At 54.2% G+C, this 22,083-nt stretch overlaps 1 protein-coding gene across 2 annotated transcripts; it reads right to left on the reverse strand.

Annotated features, from left to right (window-relative positions):
- Nucleotides 1-963: 963 nt before the first annotated feature.
- On the reverse strand, nt 964-20,938 carry MAT1A (methionine adenosyltransferase 1A). 2 transcript variants are annotated; one of them, XM_045040214.1, is made up of 11 exons: nt 18,864-20,938; nt 18,398-18,766; nt 16,568-16,853; nt 14,594-14,671; nt 13,671-13,793; nt 10,739-10,851; nt 10,178-10,321; nt 5,713-5,931; nt 3,983-4,165; nt 3,498-3,631; nt 964-2,825 (listed from the first exon to the last, which is right to left on the reverse strand). In XM_045040214.1, the coding sequence occupies exons 5-11, from the start codon at nt 13,771-13,773 to the stop codon at nt 2,723-2,725; spliced, it is 999 nt and encodes a 332-aa protein (XP_044896149.1). In that variant the 5' UTR covers nt 13,774-13,793; nt 14,594-14,671; nt 16,568-16,853; nt 18,398-18,766; nt 18,864-20,938; the 3' UTR covers nt 964-2,722. The 2 variants fall into 2 exon arrangements, with proteins under 2 accessions (XP_044896149.1, XP_019668948.1); XM_019813389.3 differs by lacking the exon at nt 16,568-16,853 and having other exon boundaries at nt 18,864-19,158.
- Between the last annotated feature and the right edge of the window lie 1,145 nt (nt 20,939-22,083).

Below are 22,083 nucleotides of genomic sequence, written 5' to 3' on the forward strand. Positions count from 1 at the left end.
CCACTGGCCGCCCCTCCCCACCCCCAATTCACCACTGCCACGTTTCCACGACACTATGACACAATGAAGCCCAGTCCTTCACCACCTCCCCTCTCAGGCAAGCATTCCGATGTTTCCCGTGCCTTTTTGTGTTCTGACAAAATGTGGATGACGTTCTAGGAAAAACATGTCGCGCAACGGCCCATGTAGTGACTGCTCACGTCACAGACGGTCTCAGACAAGACGGTGGTTCCGCCACATCCGAGGTCTCCGCTGCTCTTCTGCCCTTCCTGGCACCCGGGACCAGCCCGTCTCAAAGCCCCCTCACGTGGCTGTCCCCTCAGCCGGGACCCGGATGTCTCTCCAGCGCGGATTCCTTTCCCCGCAGGAAGTCCCGCCCCTGCTCTCACCAACCCTCAGGGCTGCCTTTGCAGGGCCTTCCTTCTGCTCCGACAGTCTTCTAATAAAAATTCCATCTGTGAATTCTCCTCACACAACGTGTGAGAGGGAAATGTGCCCATTTACACCCACTTAAAGGCTTGGCTCCTCTCTCTGCAGGCCAAACCCCTCATTCACTCACTTCCCCTGACTTCGGTTATTCAGTCATTGAACAACGATGGCCGCAGTGCCCCCCTCACGACGGTCTGACTGCAGCTGACTCCCACGCAGGGAGGGCGGACGAGGCCCTGGGCGGCAGCACGTGGTGATGGAGAGAGCACGCTCAGGAGACCGGGGTGCCACTTCCCAGACAGGTGCCCTCAGTCACATCCCTAACCCCCTGGGCCTCCGTGAAACTCAGCAGAGTGCGGTGGGGAATAAGTAGGGAAATGCCATGACTTAACACAGTAGCTGGTGGAGAAGCCCACCCGGACGGGAACAGAGGGCTCCAGTGGGGGGGGGGGGGCACAGAGCAGAGGGCACCTCTATGCTGGGGGGGATAGAGATGCTCCTGGTGAGGTACGTCTGAAGGTTTGCAGACAAAAACCGAGCACAGAGTAGTTGTTTATTCACTGTCCCAGCAGGAACTATTAACACATAAAGGTTCGAGTTTCATATCAACAATGTCCAAAAAAAGATCTTTTATCTCCGGGGGGGAGGGGCAACCATGCAATTCTGAATTTTCGCTGTGACTAGGGCTTGGGTGGGAGGCATTGACCGCCTGCAAGCTTGGGCCTCCCTCTCCTGGAGGGAGCTTGAGACTTGCTGGGAGTGGACACGAGCTCTAGGTTTCTGTGGTAAATGGGCCTTCTTTTTCTCCCCTGAAGAGCTGCCCTTTCCCTGACGTAAGGAGAAAAGCTTGGCGTCTTTGTGCGTCAGGCCTGGAGCCCAGATACAGGCCGTCTGCTCCCCAGATGAGGGTTCTTGGGCTGCCTGGTTCAGCCAGAACCAGCGCCGTGGACCCTGGAGCAGAGCCCAAGCCTCAGTGCTCTATGGGACCCTTGGGGGCCCCTACCTGAGCCTGTGGTCTGGGCAGCTAGGGAGAAGGCAGAGACACTGCCGTCAGCGGCCCAGGCTGACAGGCGGGGGAGGCAGGGCTGGCCAGGGATGGAAAGGCAGGTGAACGTGCAGCCTCCGAGACCTTAGCGCACCGAGGACCACTCAGGCCCCTTGAGTGCTGTGCCCCGGGAGCCACCTGGCAAAGGCAGAATCTCCTCATGACACCTCAGCCAACTTGTCTACCGCTAGGAGTTCAGCTCCGCCACCTGGGGTCACCACTTAACATTAGATATTCGGCCCTTACGAGTGGCCTCTCTGGAAGGGGCGTCTGAGGGGCTCACACACTTATTCCCACAGCATTCAGACCAAGAGGCCAAAGAGAGAAGGGCTGGAAGCTACGGGGTTCCGGACCCATCTAAGGGGCTGGCCACCTGAGCTGGGACAAGCTGCTTCTCTGTCCTGACTTTGCATATCCCTGCCCAGGGCTCACCAAGAGGAGAGCAGCAAGCTCAGGTCTTCAGGACAGAGGCCACAGAGCTGCTGGTCATTGCTCAAGCCTCCGTCCGGCATGAGATGGGAACAGGGTTGGGGGCTGCATACAGGCTCCCGAGTCAAAGCCCCTGGATCACGTGTGGGTCCTGACACATGTGGCTGTAGGACCTTGGGAAAGTTACCTAGGCGGTCTGCGACTCAGTTTCCCCATATGGAAAGTGGGAATGAGGTGTCACCTCACCGTGTTGCGGTGAAGAAGAAACGAGGTCGGTAATTGGCTCGGGCCCTCGCACACCATAGCTGCTCAGCAGGTGTCAGCCCCTGTTCCTGTCCCCGCCGGATGCCTAGCCTGAGATGCCTCCGTGAAGGCCCTTGGCTCAGGGCACAGGCCATAGATGGGAAGGGCACAGCCAGCACACCCAGGATCCCTGAGATCTGTGAGGGAGGAGGGGACCAGCCATGGGGGAGGCATGGGGGAATTTACTCTTCACAGGGGTCGTTTTTCCACTAAATTAACATCGCTTCAGTCTGAGGGAAAAGCAGGGGGACAGTGTGACTACCGCCATGAGGAGGTCTGACCCCAGGCACCAGCAAGCCCCCTGCCATTCACAGTGACGACAGCACAGGGCTAGTCTTAGGGGTGCAGCTTGGTCCAGGAGGGGGCAGTGGGTGGGGAAGGCACTCCCTGCAGCGGCAGTGGGGGGTGGGGGAGCGGTCAGGGCCCTGGGCCTGGGACATCTGAGAGTTGGGGTCCTGGACAAGAGGTGCCAATCCAGAAGCTTCCAGGGCGAGGCAGGCCCTGCGCCCACCAGCTCTAAAACACGAGCTTCTTGGGAATTTCCCATGGGAACTCGTTTCTTCCAAAATGGCCGTAGCACGCCGTCTTCTGGTAGATGGGCTTCTTCAAATCCAAGTCCCTGCACAGTCAGCAGAGGAAAGGGTCATTTTCAGTGGAAAAGGAGCAGAGTTTCTCTGAATTTTGAGCACAGGAGGAACAAACCGAGTGTGGACTGTCACTGCTCAGAGCAATTTCCCATACATTTCCTGTCTACGCCACACCACATCTCATGAGGTGACTGTCACTGGCCCCTGGGAAACAGGCTCAGAGGTTCGGGGGCAGCCTGGTTACACAGACACACCCAGGACTCAGAATCTGAACTCTGGCCTTGCTGTGCCTTCCTCCTCTTCTCTCCTCTCCACTCTACTGGCCTGGTGCAGACCAACCACACGGCCAAGCTCCGCAAGGCAAGAGCGGCCTCAGAAACACGGGCCGATGGGACCAGACCCGCCAGCTCAATTCTCAGCATTCAGCCTTGTGATTACTTTCCTACAACCCCCCACCTGCTCAAAGATGGCCCCCCTGGATGGTCAGCGTCTCTGGGCCAGCAGGGACCTTAGACACCCCCTTCAACCTGAAAAGCAGACATCTTGCACTTGGGGTGTGCATTGAGCTGGGCTAGGAGCTTGGAGGCCCTCCTGCTCCGGGGAGGCTGAAAGTCCTTTTTTTCCCTTTCTCTTTCAGAGGAGCCAGACATCTGGGGGAGGGGGGGAGGAAGGGCCCGTCTGGCAGCGATGGGGCAGTGATTTACCTGACGATGACCCCGGGCCGAAGGTCGAAATTCTTGTTGACCACATCTAGCAGCTCTCTCTCTGTCTTCTGAGAGGTTCCATAGGTGAAGATGGAAATGGACAGTGGCTCAGCCACACCGATGGCGTAGGAGACCTTCCAGAAGAGACGAGGGTCAGGGACAAAAGCCTCTGTGCAGGGGGTCTGCCCTTCACAGAGATCCCGATGCTCTCAGAAAGGGGCAGCTGGAACCACCCATCCCTGGCCCGACGTGCTCCCCCACCTCGTCTGTCTAGGAATCTCCACCATCTTTGCAGCGAGCAGATTCAGTATGTGCCCCTCTCCCTGAACATTTTTTTCCCTCCCTGAGGTTTTCAGGGTACATGCCCTGGTGCCCCATGCAACACACAGTCACAGCCTTTGGCAAGGAGTGTGCCCCCCCCCCCCGCAGGCCAGCACGGCCTCAGCCGGGGCAGAGGTGGGGTGGTCGGAGTGGGGCTGACCCACCTGCACGAGCACTCTCCGGCAGAGTCCCGCTTTCACCAGGGACTTGGCCACCCAGCGGGCAGCATAAGCTGCCGAACGGTCCACCTTGGTGTAGTCCTTCCCGGAGAAGGCCCCTCCACCGTGCGCCCCCCAACCGCCATAGGTGTCCACGATAATTTTACGGCCAGTGACGCCCGCATCCCCCTGCAGACAGAAAGGAAGAAATGGAGGGGGGGTATGAGAACCAGGGTCCCCACAGGGCAGGGCGGACGGGCGGCTGCAGCACCGTGATGGCCACCGCACTAACAGGGAAGGGGGGCCCTGAAGCTGCCCGTGGGCACTTTTCAAAGACCCGCCTCCCCCCACTCCCCGCCCCCAAAGCTGGGAGTCAGCCAGAAACCTTGCACTCTCACCCCAGTTCAGTCACTGACCCATTACAGCACCCAGGTAACCTGCCAGAGCCTCATCAGAAAGTGCAAACGAGGGGACAGAGGTTCCCTGGAATCCTAGCCAGCTCCTACTTCAGCCTGTTTTTAGGAGTCAGTTGTGATGGGCAAATCCGAGCTGCAGGAGGGCCCTGAGCCTCGACACACACACCCTGGGCCGTGGCCCTGGCTGGCGTTTCCTCGAGTGTCTGCTCTGTGCGACATTGGGCAGTAATGATGGTTTGTATTTTGTTTTTTTGAAGGGGGGGAGGGGCAGAGGAAGAAGAAGAGAGAAAGAGACAAAGAGACAGACAGAGAGAGAGAAAGAGAGAGTGGGGAAGGGCAGAGAGGAGCGGGGAGGACAGAGGATCCAAAGCAGGCTCCACACTGACAGCAGAGAGCCTGATGTGGGGCTTGAACTCACGAACCACCAGGTCATGACCTTAAGCCAAAGTTGGATGCTTAACAGACTGAGCTACCCACGCCCCGGGAGAGACAGAATCCCAGGCTTGGAGCCTGACTCAGGGCTCCATCCCATGATCCTGGGGCCTTGACCTGAGCTGAAATCAAGAGTCAGATACTCAACCAACAGAGCCACCCGGGGGTCCCAGTAATGATGTTTTAAAAGGGCAAGGGCTCCATGTCGAGTACTTTGGGGAAAGACCACGTACTCTATCCCCCCTGCTTAGAGATCCACACTTCCCACTAGCACATCTAGGCCTTGGGAAGTCCTGCAGTCCTGCAAGAAATGACAGTAAGCTTTGCCTTTCTTTCCCCCTGTGTTTCTGCACTACATTTGGTCACGGAACCCGTTACGGGGGCTCCGCTCTGAGTAACGCATCCCCTCTGAGGCGCCCCTGGCAGAGGTCAGCAGCCTCTCAGACGTGCTCTGCCGATCTCTACGTCCTCTCTCCTGCCGTACAGGAGGAAGGGGACAGCAGGGGTCCCCGCCTAAAACCTGCCCGAACACGAGTTGAACATAACCTGTGGCAAAGACCCAGTGATGCCACCTGGGAAAGGCCAGTCATCCGCAAAGATGAGCTGGCATCTCAGCAGGGCAAGGCGGCAGCATGGGGCAGTATGACATGTCTGGAGAGGGAGGGCCAGGCTGCACGAGGTGGGAGAGTCCTGGGGACATGTCCCCAATTCCTCCTGCACTGACACACGGACAGCAGGCCCCACGGAGTGTGAGCTGACCTCATGTTGTGTCCAGGGCTGGACGTGGCTGAGTCACACAAAGCCACCTCCTCCTTTGCGCCCAGGGAGGTGAGCAACCCCGGTAACAAAGACGAATCAGGAGAGATCTGCTCTGAGGCAAGGGCGCACCTGGGGACCTCCGATGACAAACCGCCCGCTGGGCTGCAGGTGGTAAACAGTGTCTTCGTCCAGGTATTTGGCTGGCACCACGGCCTCGATCACCTGCTCCTTCAGGGCCTGGCGCATGTCCTCCAGCGTTATGTCTTCATTGTGCTGCACGGAGATGACGATGGTGTGGATGCGCACGGGGATGACCGCGCCGTTGTCCTGTATGTACTGAACTGTCACCTGTCGGGTCACAAGGGCAGGGGAGACGTTGTGAGGCCCTGCCCTGAACTGAGGACACACTGCGGCCAGGCACAGACACTCAGACGGCAGGCGGGGCTCCCAGGATCCAAACGAAGGGGCGGTGGGGGGGGGGCTCCTGTCCTCCAAGGACCTCCAGAAAAGTTAATCTGACACATTCTTGTATTTGAGTAGCTGCCCAGTGCCAGGGGATGACTGGGCATGAGGCATAGGCTATTCCCAGCTATGGCCACAATTAGTGCCACTTAGAGACTCAGGGTTGCAGAGTTTCCTCTCTATTTGTGACCCAGCTAGCCTCCTCCCCTTCTATCTCAGCGGGTTCTGGGTGCCACGAATCCCCCCCTGGCCAAAGCCCTTTTCTGACCCTCCGTGGCACAAAGCCAAGGTATCCTGGCTCCTGTCAAGGAGCACAGGTGTCCATGAGCCACGCCGGCTGCCCCAGTCCCTCAGTGGAAGAGCTCTGGAAGTGTGTGGGGCCAGAGGACTGGCCTGCTGTAGGGACAGGGTGAGAAGGGCTCAAGTAAGGCTGGCAGAAATGGAGCAGCGAGCTTGGGAAGGCCAGCCTCTGGGTGTTTGAGCAAAAGAAAGGAAAAAAAGCTGACAGCACATTGGAGGGAAGGAACCCGCCTGCGGTGCCCTTGCAGGTCGAGCCACGGGGGCAGGTCTAATGCTCGCTTCTACCCCGGTGGGGCCATCTGCGCATGATCAATTCACATTTCGGCCATCCCGGCAAGACGGGCATTATCATCTCCACTTCACAAATGAGAAAAAAACCAGGCCAGGAGAATCGAAGCAACTCGTCTGAGGTTACACAGCAGTCAGCGGAAAGCCAAAGAGCCAGACCCGGTTCTGCCTGATCCCAAAGCTGGTGTCGTTCCCGTAGCAGCACAGACAAAATCCTTCCTCAGAGACCCTGTGCTATAGTGACACGTCAGTGAGTGTGAGAACCCGATGCCACAGCCTGGTCTGACTGGTAACAGAGGACTGCGGTCTGGGCACCCCGGGCTTGCGGGGCGAAAGGGAAGGGGACAGTGAGGATGGCGGATGAGGCTGGAGGGAAACCAGCTCGGACTGCAGTGCTCTGTATGCGGGAAGCCGAGCAGAGGCTGTGAGAGGCTGCTGGCAGCCCTGTGTTAAAGATGGGAGAGCTGGGGCTTCAGAGCATGAACACCTCGGTCAAGACCACACAGCCAGCAGAGCCGGGCTCTGACCTGGAGCTCTGTGGCCTGGTAGCCGGGGCTCTGCCCAGCAGAAGGCTGTCACTCAAGACCCCGAGGGACACATGGGAGCCCCAGGCCCGCGTGCCACCCGGGGCAGTGTGGACCCACAAGAGCAGTGCCCAGAGGAGGCCTGGGGGTGTGTGGGGCCTGTGGGAACGCGGCTACGCCAGGTGTCCCTGGCTGGCAGCCTTACTTCCTACCCCAGGGCCTTGAAAGGACCACGGGACAGCAAACAGTGCCTCCCCGGGGACGTGCCTGCAGCAGGGTCTCTGTCCGCCTGAGGCCCCTCGGATATCCGCCAAACACTGGGCCTGCATCAAACTCCCGCTCTGTGCCCTGCCTGGTTCAAAGAGCAAGAGGGTGGGATCCGGAAGAAGGAAGGGAGAGAGCCCTTCCCATGTGATGTCTGACCCTCGTTCGAGGGGCAGGTGCACAGTGACATCTGTGTCCCGAGACCAACCTTTAAATCCTGGGCTACATGCACACAGCTGTGACAGGCTGCTGGAGTTGGGGCGGGGGCCCCCAAGAGGGGAGGCCCTGTGACCGGCTCTGGGACCAGATCCACGGCATCAGCATCAGGCCCTGGGAGAAGGCCCGCTTCCTCCGCTCCCCCGCTGCCAGCCATGAGCCCAGGCAGCGTTTCTTCCACACAGAACCACAGGGCTGTGGCCGAGCCGAGGGTTCCGAGCATGCCTCTTCGTTCATCATGTCAGCAAGATGGGGGGGGGGTGGGGATCACACCACGGAAAACACAACTCTGACCAGGTACAAAAACAGCCATCCGTACTGCCGCTCGGTTCTCAATACCAGCAGCCAGAATTTGCTCGGGTGGAAAGACTCGTCCTGTTCACAGTTAACACTCTGGTCAGGTGATGAGAGTCCTTCACAAACAGGCCATGGAGCCGGCCTAGAAACCGGTCCTGGCACGGTGCCGCTCACCTCCAGGCAGCTGTGTGCAGGGGCCCTCGGGCGGTGGGGCCAGACCCGCGCCCCTGCCCCTGAGATGCCCGGGGCTCGGCCCCCCCCCCCCCCCCCCCCCCGCGGCAGGGGAGTGAGGCGGACTTTGGTAACCAAAGTAGCATTAAGAGAATTCCATGTATCCCTGCAGGAGGAGAAACCCTGGAGGAGCACACCCCCGCCCCCACCCCTCCACTGCTGAGCGGGATGACGCGGGCCTTCCCTCTTCAGCCGGCCCCACCGCGGTGCCTCTGGGTCTCACTGCCACACAAGGAAAAGGAGAGCCCCAGCGCTCTCCTTCCTCCAGCCTCTGTTCTAGGCTTCCGTTTTCTGCAGACGTGCCTCCCGCCTCCCGACACAGCGCAGCTCTGGCGCACGATGGAGCCGGGCGCGCCAGCCGCCGTGCACCCTGTTCCTTTGATACCACTGCAGTCTTCGTATTTGAGCTCTCCCGCCCCGGGACCTCGAAGAGCAGCCGAGGAATGCTGATGATGGAGGCATGTGGAGAACACCGGGAAAGGTCGGCTGTAGGCCACACATGCAAGTCCTTGTCCCGGGTTCAGACAGTTGCAACCTGTGCCCCGCGTGGCCTCGCACCTGCGGTCAGGTGGACGCGCCTCTGTGCAACGGGGGCAACGGGACGGTCACGGTCACGGTCAGCCATGCTGAGCTACACAACCGCATGCGCCAAATTCCAAGTCCGGGGGCAAGAGAAGGCCCCGTCTGGTGGTGGCCACCGGGGAAACCATGGGAGGTGGGAGCTTCCTGGCCACTGACGGACAGGAGGGAACCGAGCAGATCCCAGGAGAGGCGAAGGGTGGGAGCAGAGGCACAAAGCACTAGGGAGTGAAGTAACTCCGACTAAGCAAGGACTGGGGTGGGGAGGTAGAGGAAGGTAAAGCTGGAAGACCATAAGGGGCTTCAATGCCAACATAACAAGTGGGGGGTTCTCCCCCTGCGGGAAGCAGAAAACTGTAAAGGATTCCGAGCCAGTATTAGGAAATTAAAAGTTCAAAGGGAGTTAAGTGGAGTTTCCAGGCAGGGAAAGTCCTTGGGAGGGCACGGCGCAGATCCCTGCTGTGGCCTGGGAACCAGGCTGGAGCAGAAGAGGTGCTCTCTAGGCAAAACATGGAGCGAGGCTGGGTGGAGACAGAGGGGGCGCTGAGCAGGACGGGGGGGGGGGCACCATGGCCCTCCCTGGAGCCGAGGAGGAGGTGACCGTGAGGCTGCACACGATGGCTGTCCGGCACACATGTGTGTAGGGGGAATGAGAAGTAGGGCTGCTGGTCCAGACACCTTACAGGTGACAAAGTAGGAATTGGGCGCAAGCATGGGTGGAAGGGGACCCGTTGGGGGGTGGGAGACGAGCCAGGGGAGGAAGCCCCGGGAAGGGGGCCAACAGGGCCGCCAGGGTGACACGGGGCAGGGACGTGGAGAGGGGAGGTGGACGGGGCGCCTCCACCCACATGCGCTAACACTTGCATCATCGCCGGCCTTCACATGTGGACTCCGGTGAGGACTTCCCCACGGTCCAGAGCAGAGAGGTCAGGGCCCATGGGAACAGAGAGTCCAAAACAGCAACGGGAAAGCCTTTTTGCGAGAAACAGTGATAAAGGGCCACAGCGAGGCACGGATGGCCCTTGTCAACTCGGCGTTCAGACCTTGCTCAAGGTGTGGAGACCTGTGGGTGTGGACGGGCAGTGACCTAAAGTGTGAAGCCAATTAAGAAGTAAATGTGTGGCAGGAACCAGGGAAACACATTGCCAGAGTCAACATATGCTAAGAAGGCAAAAAAAAAAAAAAAAAATCCAGAACCGTTCTTTCCATTTTTCTGTATTTTTGAGACTTTTCACAATAAACATTAGGGGAGAAAACATGTAGACCTGAAGAGTTTTTGGATAAATAGTTCTTTTCACAACCAACAATATTTTGAGTGCCCGGACTGACCATTTTGTTGCCAACAATGACAAGTACCAAGAGGACCCAGAGGGGTGTCTGGGTCCCCAGTGTGTGTCTGGGACTCCACGGGAGGGGGGTAGGAGGAGGCTCACCTGGGTCTTAGAGTCAGGCCTCAGCCAGGGGAGGACCCCGGAGCGTCTGAGTTCCGCCATTCGGGCATTGAGTTTGTGGGCGAGGATAATAGTGAGGGGCATACACTCTTCTGTCTCGTCGGTGGCATAGCCGAACATCAGACCCTGGAGGAGAGCGTCAACGGAGCAATATGCATTTTACCTTCTCATCTAAAGCGTGGCTGTATTGGGTGCCCCGTGCACGTAACATCTGCACGGGGAGGCGGGGCACTTGTGGACAGGAAGACAAGACAATGTTCTGGGAGGGGGGGACAAACCCAAATTGGGCATCGGCGACCACAGTCTTCCACAAACAGGCCGTGCCCTCAAGTCGCTGCCCTGAAGCAGGGGTGTCCTAATGTATTCCAGGCATACGGACCCCTCCCCCCGGGAGCTCCTGCTAGGATGAGGGGGGTCCACCCCACAGCGTGTCCAATCCATTACTCATGAACTTCCCAGCTGTCAACTCAGCGCGGGTCAGAGCCAGGGCTGACACAGACAATGCTATCCTGACCCCTGACCCTGCACTCCACGTGTGGTCACCTGGTCTCCGGCCCCGACGTCTTCTTCGTTTCTGTCCAAATGTACACACTGGGCAATATCCGGGGACTGCTGCTCCAGAGCTACCAGCACATTGCAGGTCTTGAAGTCAAACCCTAAGCAGAAGGGAAAGCAGGCCTTCGTGGGGACACGGGTCAGACAGAGGGTGGCTTCCAGCGTCCTGGCAGACCGCTCAGCTCCCGACACGGCATTTCGTGTGGGGGTGGGCGGTCTCTAACCAGCTGGGATCTGTCTGGGACCTGTTGGGCGGAGCTGAGGCCCAGGATGGGGAAGGCCATGTGTCCATCCCATGTTATCATCTGGAAGGCTGGTCGAAGAAAATCCTCCACAGCGCATTTTACTACATTAAATTATACCTAGATTAGAAATCTATATCCTACACAGAACGGCAAGATGAAAATCAGATAACGGCTGCGGCTGCGCTGGGTGACTCGTGGCCCTGCCCCCTTACCCTTCTGGAGGCACGTTCCAAGACCCAGGCTGAAAATCACCTTCCAGCACTGCTGTTCGGAAGCCCAGGCGTAATCCACGTTATGAAACACACTGAACAAAGACAGTGCACGTGAACTATCCAGAGAGGCTCCCAGAGCTAGAGTCCTCTGATCCCAAGCTCTGCACAGGGCCTGAAGCCAAATGGAAAAGCCACACCTCGGGAGGCTGTGGCCACGTCTGCCCACCCCCAAAGTTCAGGCACACACGTGGAAGCTGTTCTTCCCAGCCCCTGGGAAGAACTCGTTGCTGGCGAGTGGCAGCCCCGCCCCCGGAGCCCCAGAAGGGGCCGCTGGGCACCGACAGCGCCATCTTCTCCCTGTGGGCCCTCGGGCCTTGCTGGGCCCGGCCGTGGGCACTGTGTGACTGAGGGGCTGAAACTCACAGAGGCTCTACTACCAGGCCAAGTATTGGTGACGAGCCGAGTAACCGTCACTCTCTTTCCAGTCTATTCTACCTATGCTGCCAGTGTGAGCTTTACTAAAACCAACCAACTGACCCAGATCCAGGCTGTTGTCTATGTCCATGCTTCACGTGGGGCCTGCTGCCCGGTGAAGGAGAACTGAGACGCCTCGGGTCCACCCAGCCCCTCCCAGCTGAACTGCCCCAGCCAACACACGCTCACTCGGGGCCAGCCTTCTGCGCGGCACACTTTCCTACCTCCGCTAGGTCTCTGTCTAGAATGCTCTTCCTCCGGCTCCCCATCCCCACACGTCCAAATCTGATCAGCTCTCAGTAAACGTCCCTGGACCTTCCCCCCTCCCTCCCTCCCACCGACTCGCCGCTGGGCACCCCATACTGCGCCATTTAATGCCAGGCAGTGCCCCCACTCCGGAAGCACCAGGATGCCTTTATCCTCTGCAGGTTCCTGTGCCCAGCGAATGTTTTTGAACACACACACCAATGAGCCATCTTTAGAGGCCTGCCAAGGACTCACCGATTGTGCATTAAACATTTTGCATTTTCCCTAATCGCTCTCTGGACAGTGAAGCTTCTCAGCCCTGAGAATCCATCAAGGGCTCCAAGCGATTTGGAAAAACAGAATTCAGGGGACCAAGGGGAGAGGAGCAGCGACTGTGCAGCCAAGAGCAGTGCGGGGCGGTTAGCCCGGGGCCCTCTTAGTGCAGCCACTGCGCTGTGTCGCTGTGTGGGGCCCTCTGGGTGCAGGCACAGCGACAAGCTGGGCGTGCCGAGATGCAGCCAGCAGCAGAGCTGGGCTCTCTCTCGCTCTCTCCTGCCAGCACACACTGCCTCCTGGGAAGTTTCCCTTCCACCTAGTGCAGAACAAGGCTTGCTCTTGAATAAGGTCTACACGTCTTAAACAACCGCCTTTTCCTGGTAGAACAGGTGTAGCTGTGCATGGTGACATGTTGGGAAGCTGCTGGTCCGGGACAATGTGTTTCCTCCAGAACACTGTGCTGACTGGCAGAATGAGCCTGTGCTCATTGGTTCTGTCTCCACTTCCGTGTGCTGAGTGAGTACTCTAAGTGGGTCAGAAGGTGGCTGCACGGAGCTTGTGTGTCTGCACCCTCAGCGGCGAGGGACTCTCACTCACACACATGCAGCACATCGTTCCAGCCTGTCCCGACCCACAGAGGTGGCACACGTCACCCTCAAGAACCCATAAGTGGCAAGCCCGTGTGCACAGGCCCTCAGCATCTGACTCTCGCACCCTGTCCTCTGGTGCCTCTCCAAACCGGACCCTTTCCCACCCTGCCCTGTCTTAGATGTTGGACTCTGCTGCGAGTCCCCCCGTCCCCCATTCTTTCCAGCTGTCACCCCGGCCTGATCACGGCGCTCCTCCTCGATTCCTGCCAGGGCCTGGGTCCCTTCCCTGGGATACAAGCTCCCACACTGTCTGCCACTGGGGCCAACCTCGGCCAGCCTGTCTCCTTCCACCTGCCACGAGTACCAGTTCTGGACTGAGTCACTTTGTTTTTCCTGGTCTAGAACGAGAAGCGGCATCTTGAAGCAGCAAGTGCAGGAGTCTCCAAAGGGCCGCCTACTACTGGCTGTCACCTCGTGCAAATTATTTACGACTCCAAGCCTCAGTTGCCTCGTCTGCAGGAGTACGGCAGAGGGCCTCAAACGATGAAGAGGACAAATACAAAGACCAGCGCCCACGCCCGGCAGAGAACATCTCCCCAGCGGAGGATGGCTCCCTTTACTCGGTGCTTCTCTCTTCCAAAGCCTTTGCCAGCACCAAGACCAGAGGCGACGACAGATGGACACGGGCTAGTTCAACCGGGCGCCATCCCGTGGGCCGCCATGCTATCGCCAGAGACCGTGACTCCTGACCTGCCAGGTGGGCCAAGGAATGTTCTTTTCTCCCAGTTGGTATCTGCACTGGCAGAGGACAGAGAGCCTCGGATCTGACACGGCGGCGGGGGCGCCCACACATTTCAGACCCGGGGGCCCGCCTCACCCTTGGCGGAGTCGTCGTAGCCGATGTGCCTGATGGTGCTTCTCACCACCCGCTGGTAGTCCACTGTGGCCGTGGAGGTGATCTCTCCGCAGAGTAGCACCATGCCCGTCTTACACACCGTCTCTGCAAGAGAGGGGGCATGGTCAGCGGCCACGGGCCAGCCGAGGGGAGCGCCACTCCTGGACCCCCGCACAGCGCTGATAAAGGGACTCACGAAGAGTCTTACGAGGCGTGGGTGCCGGAAACGAAGGAACAATGTTAACAAGCAGAGTAAATCCCGGCAGAAGTGCTGACCGTGTGTGAATGCTGCCCAGAGAACTACGCTTTGGACAGACCCGGTCACACCTCGCTTTCACAGTGACCCCCGTCCTTCTCACATGGTCTTGGATCACTTATTTAGCCTAATTCGGTTTCCCCAACTGTACATGAAGACAACGTTACGACTGCCGCGTGGCTCAAAGTGAGACAACGGTGGCAGGTGGTTGTCATAAAGAATGCTGTCAACATGCCTCCGGGAGGCCTCTCCCGCCCCTTGTTGCTAATATTCCACCGCAGGCTGAGGTCCTGAGATCAGGGCGGGCCAACCTTCTCACTGGCCATTCACAAAGATATATCTCAGGGTGAAGTGTACCCTCAGAAGGCACAGGTCCCAGTGGTGCTCAACGCAGGGGCTAGGGAGCCACTGGAGAGGGAAGGAGCTGTCTGCGCAGCACACAGTGAGGACAGAGGGGCTCTGGTCTCCCTTCGGGCACCCCTGCCCCATGACCTTGGCCAAGGCCCTGATTTGGCTGCAACCGTGATCACCTCGGGGGTCCTCCAGGCACTGGAGCCCCTGGCTCTCTGTTGTTCCCAGGGCCTCAGCACAGGCAAAGACCTCGAGCCCAGCCCACTGAGGTCTTTAGCAGGGAGTAGACATCTCTTACCACAGGCCACCTTGGCATTGGGGTCCTGCCTCAGATGGGCATCCAGCACGGCATCACTGATCTGGTCGCAAATCTTGTCTGGAGGAGAAGGAACATGTATAAGAATCACAGAGATAGTGGGTCTAACAGACTGAAGTATCAAAATAATCAGGTATTTGGTAAGCTTACATATGAAATCTATCTACCAAAGAGGACACTTCTTTAAATATACATAATTAGGAAATTTTGAAATTTTTATTTCATCCCATTTCTGCCTAATTTTGGATGATGTATATTACATGAAGTCGTAGCATTCCCCCCAAAAAGACATACGTTCCAAAATCAGTTCTAAAAGACCATAGCAATTTACACAGACACACACACACACACACACACACACACACACACACACACATTCTCCTACTAAAAAGTCTCTCATTCTTTAAGATATTCCTTTTAAGTCTAAAATCTAGAAAGCTCCTAGAAATAGAAGTTAAAATATCTGGGGCGACTGGGTGGCTCAGTGGTTGAGTGTCTGACTTCAGCTCAGGTCATGATCCCGTGGTTCCTGAGTTCTAGCCCCACATCGGGCTCTCTGCTGTCAGTGAGGAGCCTGCTTCAGATCCTCTGTCTCCCTCTCTCTCTGCTCCACCCCTGACTCACACACTCTCTCTCTCTCAAAAATAAATAAACATTAATATGTATATATATACATATATATAGATAGATATAGATATCAAAATATTTAACAAGTGGATATGATCATTAAAATGTGTAATTATTTAAAAAAAAGAAGTTAAAATAGCTAATGATGTCAGTAAGAGTAGGTGCCGACACGTAAAATCAGATGGGACAAACAGATACATTTCTCTGCAGATTCCATGAGCTGAAATATACTGTGTACACAGCACTAAGCCCGAATCCACACCCCAGCTGTAGAAATTCCATAAGAGAACCTCTACACATCATTGCTGTTCTACTGAACATTTCCACAGGCAGCTCTCAGATCATCCCCACTGCCACTCAGCCCCCTGAAGGCTAGATGTTCTAGCTGGGTCTGACCTCAGTCAAGGTGGGGCTGACCACAGCTCAACAGAAGCAGAGATTTGACCTTATTTTTCCACCACTTGCCTTAAGAATTCCACATGGTTGAGCATGCAGACCCCTCAGTGGCACTCTGGAAAAGTCCGCTCTTGCTTTGGGGTTGTGCAAACAGTCAATGTTCACAGATTCAGAAATAAAAGCGACACCTATTTATACATATTACATCTCATTTAATGTTCAAAATACCCGCAGAGTTGACTTTTTTAATGTTTATTTACTTATTTTTGAGAGAGAGAGCAAGCTAGAGGCTGAGAGAGAGAGAGGGAGAGAGAGAATCCCAAGCAGGCTCTGCACTGACAGAGTGCACGGGGCTCGAACCCACAAACCATGAGATCATGACCTGAGCCAAAGTTAGACACTCAACCAACTGAGCCACCCAGGTGTCCCCAGAGTTGGCTCTTAATAAATTAATACAGTTTTTCCCAGTTTTATTGAGGTATAATTGGTGTACAAAACTTATCTGCATAAAATTAAAGTATATAATTAGAGGAGTTTGGACATGTGAGTACTCTTACGTTATCATCACCATAAACAAGGTAAGAAACATATCTGTCACCTCCAAAAGTTTCCTTGTGTCCTCCTATTTTGTTTTTGTTTTTTGGTTTTTATATGAAGAATCTAGATCCAGAATCAAGCGCTCTGCTGTCCTAAGCGCATCATTTAAAACATTCACGTGAATGTAACTTAAAATGTTAATCTGCCATTAAAGGTGAATTCTCTAATCTTTCCTTGAGAAACTGCCACTAAACTTTCGGGCTTTCTAGGCACCCCACTCCAGTGGCAGATCCCTGCTGTAAATCCAGGTTTGTCTGATGCCACGGCCTCTGCACACCCCTACTAATGAAAGCCTGCTACTAAAATATCTCCATCAGGACTCGTAGGGTTACTCACATGCTGACCGCAGATGACTCTGCTTGTTTCAAGGACGCAGGCCACATGTCCCCAGTCCACACGGGGGACTGGGATAAGGGGTATTAGGGATAAAGCCGAGATGAGCAAGGGTGTTGAGACAGCTCCGCAGACTGAAATAACGTGTAAGGAGGCTCTTTCTGAACTGTTTCTTTAGGCTTTCAAAATTTCTATTAGTATCACTCAGTGGCTGTAAGACAGCTCATAGGTGGTTTTCTTGGAAGTTGAAAAAGCATTCATTTTATCCTGCTGGTGGAAGAATTCAGCACTGGAATGACAAGCAACAAGTCCTCAAGCTTAGAGGAAGCTGACTTACGTGGACAGTTAATTGATTGTGGCAACCGAAAGGAGAGTCGGACAGACCTATCATTAAATAGACAACACGGCCATTTGATTGGCTAGAACTTTTCTTCTGTCCACTGAGCACACCGCGGTGTGTACTATGGGACCTCCGGCCACTGCGTGCCCAAGCACCCGGAGACTTTATAAAGTTACACACAATGAAAGGGGCTATTTGTTTCGAACTGAGCTAAGTCACATACAAAACTGAGTTTAAACCAAGGTTTCTTAACAGCGGTAAGAAACTGTTACTGACATTGGGGGCCAGAAAATTCTTTGCTGCAGGGGGGATGGTCTTGTGCATTCGGGATGTTTAGAAGCACACGTGGCCTCTATCCACTAAATGCCAGTGGCACCCCCAACCCCTCACAGCAGAGTTATGACAGACAACCAAAAATGTTTTCAGACATTACAAAATGTTCTTGGGGGAAGGGGGCAAAACCGCCCCCAGCTGAGAACCACCAGCTAAAGCATATGGAAGGAGATGTCTACAGCTGAGTTACAAGCTCTGAAATAACATGGATGAGGCAGATGAAAAGAAGGTAGCCTTGGTGATAAGTTACCAAAACTTTAACTTCTCAGATGAATTTTGAAAAAGTGCATAGAGAATAAGTCAGTGTGCCCAGCCCCCAAGATTCTTCTTGAGCAGTGGTTCACAAAGTGTGGTTCCCACAGCAGCAGCAGCAAAAGCATCTCCTGAGAACTTAGTAAAAATGCAAACCTTGAGCCTCACCCAAGATGTACGAAATCAGAAAAGTCTGGGGGTGGGGTCCGGCACTCTGCCTTAACAAGCCTACTGGGTGATGCTGATGCTCCCTGATGTCTGAGAACCACTGACCTACAGCCTGAGGCTCTGATCATGGTCCTCACGTTTGCACACGAGCCTCTCCCATTTCCCCACAGCACCAGAAAATACTCGAAAGTTCTTCCTCTTCAGGAGGTCATTTGTACTTCTCATAGATAATATACCTGAGGCTTTCAGGACCTGGAGATCTGTCTCAGCGACTACTGGAATGTGCTGTTCGTTCCTAGACTATACACGCTTTACGTGCAACACTCAGCGACCACAGTCTTGTTGGAGGGAACACTGGAACATTCTCTGTTGGTTTAAGTCGCTCAATGATAAAGCTTTGTCTTGCCCCCCAATATATAAAGCTGATATCCGATACATGTTAGACGTGTAATATGTTTAGTCAACCCAACGCGTGTTCCCTGTAGCGGCCTCATCGTGCAGAGATGCTGGCTGTGGGTGGCAGCATGAACCCTTGGCTTCATTAACTGACAACTTCTCATTTCCTAATCAGTGACTGTTTTCCAAAACTAGTTAAAATTAGTAAATTAATAGAATTAAAAGACGCCTCCTATGGTGCCTCCAGAGACCCCTCACGGTAACGAACACGGATTGGTTTTAAGGCCCCGGGGAAAATGGCTCCCCCGGCACAGGCTGTCCTCGGTCCACAGCCACCTACTTACCCGGGTGTCCCTCTCCTACAGACTCCGAGGTGAACATGAAGGCTCCTTCTTCACTTAGAGAGTGGTCACACAAGCCGTCCACCGGGCCATTCATCTTTGCACACTTCTCCACTGGGTTTCTTCAAGGTAACGATTTCAACGCTGTTGACTTTGCCTGAAGTGGTTTTGTGTGGTTGCCTTTTTTTTTTTTTTTTTCTCCCCGGGGAACCCAACAGGCTTGTCTTTGGCAGAGCTACAGGGCTCGCTTCTGGGGAACTGCCTGTGTGCACGTGAGGGGAAGGTGGGGAAGGTGAGGATGGTGAGGAGGGCGGGCCTGAGTACCGACGTGTCACTCTCTCCGGCTGGTCACGGCTCGCTCCTGAGTGACTCCTATATATGGAAAAGTGAAAGGGCCTGAATAATCATGTGAGAAAATTGGAGGAGTCCATTTCCTGGGGGGGGGGGGGCGGGAGGGGTGTCTTCTTACCTTGGGGAATTCCGGTCCTCAGCTCGGATTTCCCGAGCCCCAACGTCTGGTCAGTGCACAGTGAAGAAGGCTGTACAGATTCTGTAGAACCGAAGCTCCTTTGGGACTCTGTTTCGGCTCTGCAGCTAATCTCCATATTGGGCCGAGGTTAACATCCCACGTTGGAGGGTGGGGGTCTGTGGTGACTCAGGGATCCAAACAGGCAGCAAGGAGCCCTTTCCCAGAGATGCGGTTTCGGCTAAGGCTGCGGCACAGGGTGGCCTTTGCTACTGGGTGCTGCCTTTCCTCCCCCACACCTTGTCTGGGCTGGGCTCTCCCCCTTCTTCTACCTTCTCAGAGCAAGAGCACGCACCTGTATTCTGAGTCAGCGTGGACGTTACACAACACGTTCGTTTAGGGGAAAAGCTTTCGAGCCCACATTTCTCTGCTGATAGAAAGCACCTAAGCTGTCAGCTTCTCTAAGACACCGGCGGTCACATTAAAAAGTATCTGGACAGGTTACAGAAGACAATGCTTTTTTATTTTTTCTTTTTTTGCTTTTGGAAAAAGACTCTTGAGAGATGGATTCGTTACAGGGAAATTATCCGAGTCCAGCTTCCATAAGATACATTAAACTTCGACCTATTCAGTCCTGTGCACTTGATCAACATTCTTGATCACATGATTCCCGCACTTTTTTTTTTTTTTGCTTTGACCAAGAAAAGAAGTGGACTGGGTTACATCTGTAGCCAAATTCATGCTCTACATGACAGCGCCTCTCTCTTCCTTCTCTCCCACTCTCAGACCTCAGGCTGCAGGAAGAGTGGGGAACTGAGATCACAGACAGTGAGAATGGGTGGAGGAACCCGTTCCCACTAGAAAGCAATAAAATGTAAGCAGCCAAAAGCTCATGCATCAAAAATATTGGACCGTGGGAAGCAAAAGGTAGGATGCGGTGGCCCCAAATCCCCTCTCTACTTAGAATGTGAGCATTACAGTTCTCTTCCTGGTGCTCTAAACTTTGAGTTTTGCCACCTGGTCAGTAGCAGCAGCACCAACTATCCAGGGAATTTAAACTATATTAAAGTGACCTCCTCACGGGATAAAGTAAGAGGTTTTACATACACCTATTTCATCATTTAACAAACAGCGAGCTGGACCGCTCAGGCACAAGACTGCTGAAGGTTCGAAGAGAAAAAGCCACCGGGAAGGGATGGAAACATGAGGATCAAACAAGGACTTTAGACAACATAGCCTTGTCCTTGTCAGCACACAGGCGTCCTCCTGTTTGCACTTAAAATATTTCAACATCGCTGTCCCTTTGTAAATTTCTTCTGGGTACACTGGTTTCAAACCTGGAGGCAATATGAGCTAATGTTTAATGTGAACTGTAGACCTAGGTTAGCCTAGCAGCTAGAACTATAGCCATTACGTTCTAACTCTGCTTTAAGAGCGAGATGGGGTTTAAGTAGCAAGTACTCAACAGGGCCCTAGAGCTGGCAGTAAGTCAGAGAGCAAAGCCCAACTGCCCTCTGAATTCCAGAATGACTAAAAGCATGGAGTGGAGGGGTATGTCCTACACAGAGAAGTGGTGTGTCCAGAAACATATGAAGGAGGCTTCTGTAGCTTGGACACAAATTCAGAGTGAGGGAAGGATCTGGAAGCACGGAGTTCAGTCCCCATCTTATGTGTGAGTCTCGTATGACATCCCCACAAAATCTAGGCCACCTTATATTCTTTCAGCAGACAGAGGTTAGTTAACAAGCAGCACACAGAACACCGTGGATGAGAGTGTGGGCTTCTGGGCTGGAGTCCTGTGTGACCTCTAACCCACTGTCCACCGTGGGGCAGGCTTCCTAACCTCCCTCATCTGTAAAGCAGGTTAAGTAAGCATCATTGTGAGAAACAGAGGTGGCCATTGCGGTAGGATGAGTATTGAGCACAGAGCTGGTGCACGATAAGACTTCGATAAAATATTCCTTAAGCACCTTCCATGTACGTAATACGTGCTCTTCTTTTTTTTAATTTTAATGTTTATTTATTATTTTGAGAGAGACAGAGACAGAGGGTGAATGGGGGAGGGGCAGAGAGAGAGAGAGACAGAGATACAGAATCCGAAGCAGACTTTAGGCTCTGAATCGTCAGCACACAGCCCAACGTGGGGCTCAAACCCACAAACCGTGAGATCATGACCTGAGCCAAAGTCGGACGCTTAACTGACTGAGCCACCCAGGCGACCCAATATATGACCTTCTTATGGAAAAAGATAAAATGCAAGGCCCGAATAGTGCTGAATCAGTCGAAAGATATCCCTTTTGTACTAAATGTTACCTGATTTTGTACTAAATGTACTAAAAGAAATAGCACTTGAACCGAGAGTTAAAATAGTGGTTTCAATCTGCTCCCTTTAGAGAGAACTGGCAGACCTTGGCCAAGATCTAATACTTAGAAAACTGAATCTATGGGGACTTTGTATCCCTAATTTGACATCATAAACTCAAATTAAAACCTCCCTGGCGCACAGGCTGTCCCGCTCTCTCTTACGCATGAGTTGTCCTAATGTCCCCCCACCCCCACTGATTACCTAAGTCCAATTCAAGGTGTCAAAGGCCCACAGTTGATTTTACCTCTATGCAGCAACCTTCAACTCTGAAGCTTTGCTGACAAGCCTGTGAAGAAACTTGGCTTTGAAAACAAATAACGTTTTGGTCAGATTTACCCCTGATACTAAAATATAAAATACCAAATGAATATAAAATACCAAGCAAACGGCTGTGTTTCCAACGAGCAGTCTGTGTAAGCCACACTGACCAGTTTCATGAAGGGGCTTGGAGGGCACCCGACCCCCAGGTAACTAGTGGAGAGCACCTGGTCTGATAGTGCCTTTGGCCAGCTCCTACACTGTCATGCCTGATGGCTATGCCACAGTGCGGAGCCTGATGCAGGGCTCGATCCCACGAACTGTGCGATCATGACCTGAGCCAAAATCAAGACTCGGACACTTAACCGACTGAACCACCCAAGTGCAAACATTTCTGAACCTTGGTGAGAAGCTCCCTTAAACATCAATGACATAATAACCACATGGGATATTTTCCAAGGACTTACTACTTTTGCCCTCATTAATTTAAACACAAAGTCTTCCCACATACATCATCCGGAACGTGAATAACTTATTTACGAAAGAGAGATAAATAGATTCAGACTGTATATGTTTTTTTTTAATTTTAGGTAATTTCAA

The sequence above is a fragment of the Felis catus genome, chromosome D2 (genome assembly GCF_018350175.1).
Source record: "Felis catus isolate Fca126 chromosome D2, F.catus_Fca126_mat1.0, whole genome shotgun sequence".
Lineage (NCBI taxonomy): Eukaryota > Metazoa > Chordata > Mammalia > Carnivora > Felidae > Felis > Felis catus.

Bases quoted from the DNA above. Each gene is read 5' to 3' on its own strand.
- MAT1A (XM_019813389.3), bottom strand. From the start codon at position 18,491: ATGAATGGCCCGGTGGACGGCTTGTGTGACCACTCTCTAAGTGAAGAA. The intron at 14,672-18,397 runs GTAAGTAGGTGG...CTTCTCCTCCAG, and splicing joins TGTAGGAGAGGGACACCCGG to ACAAGATTTGCGACCAGATC. The intron at 10,852-13,670 runs GTGAGGCGGGCC...CCTTCTGCTTAG, and splicing joins CTACGACGACTCCGCCAAGG to GGTTTGACTTCAAGACCTGC.